Genomic DNA, 3,404 nt, shown 5'->3' on the forward strand with positions numbered 1-3,404 from the left:
GATGTTGTTATGTGTTTGAAGTACTGAGTTTAATAAGATGTCAGAGATAACAATAGAGAGGGAATCCAGCCATCACTCATCACACACTCGCTTGGTTTCCATAAAACAACACTCAGAATGCTTTAGATGAAACAGCTGCACACAGCTGGAAACCAGGCAAGGATTTAAACATTTTTAAATAGGGGTCAAATACATAACCTTTTTTTTTCACAAGAGCACAGATGGAGGGCTTTGTGATGGAAAACATTATAGTGACTGAAAAAATTTAATTTGCTTCCAATTTTCTGTTTTGCTCTGCCCCTTAATTTAATCTGTTTGTTTCTTTGCAGCGAGCCACACAACAGGAACAACAGCAGCAACAACCATGAAGTTCCAAGCTCTTTTCTTCCTTCTGTTCCTCACCTGCATGTACATGAGTCTGGCACAAGGTAAGTGGAACAGACCAGAAGTATGATATTGTAATACCACATTTTAATTTGATTGCACAAAGATTAAACAATGCTTCATTGACAGTAGCTCAATATTGTGCAGCTAATTGTTGTAGTATTTTACATCATTAGCTAAAATCTAAAAAAGTGAACTAGTTTTTGTGGAAATTAGTATTTCTGGATATAACTGTGGAGAATGTGTGAAGTCTCACTTTTACTAAAGTTTAGTAGAATTGTGACTGCAGTCCTTTCCTTAATCTACAGTCCTTTTATATTGTTAGTAAATCCTTTCTTTATTCTGCTCATTTACCTGTCAATGGTTTATCTGTCAGGGCTTGCTATTATGGACCACTTTGATGTGGTGATCTTGTGACAGAAGACATTTTCCCAACAACAATACAAATGGGAAATGTCATGAAGTGTTATAAAATACTGCTATAATTGTGTATGTGTTGTGTTGGTACATCAGTAAACCCCACCATACTTATATATCAATGTAATTGATGACTGAGGCTGTGCACACAACATTCCTACAAATGATTTCTACTTTTTGGGTAATCACTGCACTTTTTAGCCCAGTAGTGTTTCAGTGGTGTCTTCAAAAACTGAAATTTTAGCTTAGCAGAGGTAACTTAAAGTGGAGCGTTGGAGGAAAGGAGGGCTCTTGCAGATTTTTTGCAAGAAGTTCAGTTAGATGATCAGACATGGTCTGAAAAAACAATGTAACTTCTTGGCTAAAGGAGAAATGGGCCTATTACTGTAAAAGGTCTGACAAATTACTGTATGCTTATGTCCAGAAAATACAGTTTCCCTATGTTACAAAATAGGTTCTGGTTACCTATATGAGAGATAATGAAAGACAAAGCCAATGACTCATGAGTCTATGTTCCCCAGTGCATTCCTCAAGCCCATATGGCTTCCAAAAGGAAAAAAAAAGTTATCTATCATCTACTTGAAGGACTGAATAAATCAGAGATAAAGGCGGCAGTTCAGAGGTCTGTGTGTGTGTGTGTGTGTGTGTGTGTGTGTGTGTGTGTGTGTGTGTGTGTGTGTGTGTGTGAGTGGGAGAAAGAGAGATTATATCTCTCAGTTTTGTCATTTCTTAACATAAAGGTCTTTCAGTCTAGATTCCCAAAGTTTATCAGTTCATCAGATGATGTCGGCTTAGCCCTGCATCTTTTCAAATCCTGAGATAACTCTCTTTGTGGTTTTCTCTGGAAAAAGAAGAATGATCATTTCATTATACAGCATGTTACTGAATTAATAGTGATTTACAGGGCTTATGATGAATTTCTTCCCCATTAATAGTTGTCCACAAATTATAAATATGTGATATTATCAGGACTGAATAATGCTCACTGTGGTAGAACAATAATTTTTTTCAAAACTTTTTTATTCACAACTTTTGTAGTTTACAGGCCTGCGAATAAAGACAAACATGTCCATACAAAAGGGTTTAAAAATGTTAATCAGGGACCAGTGAAAAAACCTTTTTCTCTCTCCAAACCATACAGAGTGATTACTCGCATTCCCGGCAACAGAGACATTTTCATGTGGGACAGTTTATTTTTCCTCTTACTTAACTCTATCTTTCTTTGCAGGCTCTTATGGCAACTGCTGCCTTGGCTATGTCGCAGGGATGAGACGAAACGCAAAGAGATACATAGAGAGTTTCAGGATGCAGGAAACAGATGGTGACTGCAACATCAGAGCTGCTGTGTGAGTAACTAATATCATGACATCTCTTTTGACCCTTACTGAGCATTTTGTTTTCCTTCATGAAGCAGCCACATTGTTGAAACTTCCTACTATAATGATTTGGCAAAGACTAATGGAAAAAGAAACAGCCTACTTATTGAGGAAGCGATTGATCCATACTTAGAGCAGAACTTTAAAATTTGGACACTGGCGTTGTTGAGTTATGAACCTTGTGCAGTAATGATAACATATGTTACATAATAAAACTAGGTTTGCGATGAAGAAGAAGCTCCCTGGAAATGAAACAAAGAACTGGACCATCTGTGCCAACCCAGACAAGAAATGGGTCCAGGATATGATTAAGTTTGCTGAGCAGAGAAAGAATTAGGTAAAAAGTTACACAACATACAAACACAATGACTTACTTTGATGTGCTGCAGAAAAACTGAGCAATTGCATAAAATTTTCATCATTAAATTTTTGTCTCTGTAGACTGCTAAAAGAAGAGAAGAACTGGAGAGAGGAGAGCAGCTGTTTCACCTCCCTGTCAGACATCATATATCACCTTTGACCAGATGGACCAGATTATGTTTCAGTAGATTAGATATTTCCTGTTGCTGACACAGAATGTAAATCATTTACAGTGCATTATAACATGAACATATCTTCCATATTATTGCCAGTATAGAAAAATTCATTTATATGAGCCATTTCTTTGATACTAGTCACCGCTCTGTGATGTGTAGAGCCTGCTAGGAATGAGCCACTCTTTGGCAGCTTTGAAATATTTTTACAGTGTGTGTGTGTGTGTGTGTGTGTGTGTGTGTGTGTGTGCATATGTATGTGGCAACCACTAAACAGGAATAAAATGAAAGTGTTTTTTGTACAATAGATTTCCATATTTTTTATACCAGCACTCTAATTGTACTTGTTCTGTGTATTTCTATATCAAATAAAGATGCAACAAAAACCAAAGACTTGTGGGGTCTAATAATTGTTAGGAAAATATCCAACAAAGCTGTTTTACATCAGCTCTGTCCTGATTTGCTGATCCCATGGTTGACTTTGGGGGGAAATAGTTGCACTGTTCCCCCAAGATGATATTTTTCCTGGCTATGAATGAAACAAAGCAGTAGTCCAATAATCCCTCTTCTCTTATCCATTTGGCATCAACTTGAGTCAATAACTGACTACATCTGAAACATATGTCAGTACTATAAACCCACTCAGGACAGTTGGTCTGCAACTCACTAAACCAAAGCTGGTTATCATTGACTT

At 37.0% G+C, this 3,404-nt stretch overlaps 1 protein-coding gene across 1 annotated transcript; it reads left to right on the forward strand.

Moving 5' to 3' along the window:
* The first annotated feature begins 330 nt into the window (after nucleotides 1–330).
* ccl25b (chemokine (C-C motif) ligand 25b) lies at nucleotides 331–3,101 on the forward strand. The gene is made up of 4 exons (XM_044362465.1): nucleotides 331–428; nucleotides 2,030–2,147; nucleotides 2,397–2,514; nucleotides 2,619–3,101. Exons 1-3 carry the CDS (start codon nucleotides 365–367, stop codon nucleotides 2,512–2,514), a joined length of 300 nt encoding a protein of 99 aa, XP_044218400.1. The 5' UTR covers nucleotides 331–364; the 3' UTR covers nucleotides 2,619–3,101.
* Nucleotides 3,102–3,404: the final 303 nt, after the last annotated feature.

This window comes from Thunnus albacares, chromosome 9 (genome assembly GCF_914725855.1).
Source record: "Thunnus albacares chromosome 9, fThuAlb1.1, whole genome shotgun sequence".
Classification (NCBI taxonomy): domain Eukaryota; kingdom Metazoa; phylum Chordata; class Actinopteri; order Scombriformes; family Scombridae; genus Thunnus; species Thunnus albacares.

Coding starts and splice junctions, on each gene's coding strand:
- ccl25b (XM_044362465.1), top strand. CDS start 365: ATGAAGTTCCAAGCTCTTTTCTTCCTTCTGTTCCTCACCTGCATGTAC. Junction 429..2,029: donor GTACATGAGTCTGGCACAAG/GTAAGTGGAACA, acceptor CTTTCTTTGCAG/GCTCTTATGGCAACTGCTGC. Junction 2,148..2,396: donor TGCAACATCAGAGCTGCTGT/GTGAGTAACTAA, acceptor TAATAAAACTAG/GTTTGCGATGAAGAAGAAGC.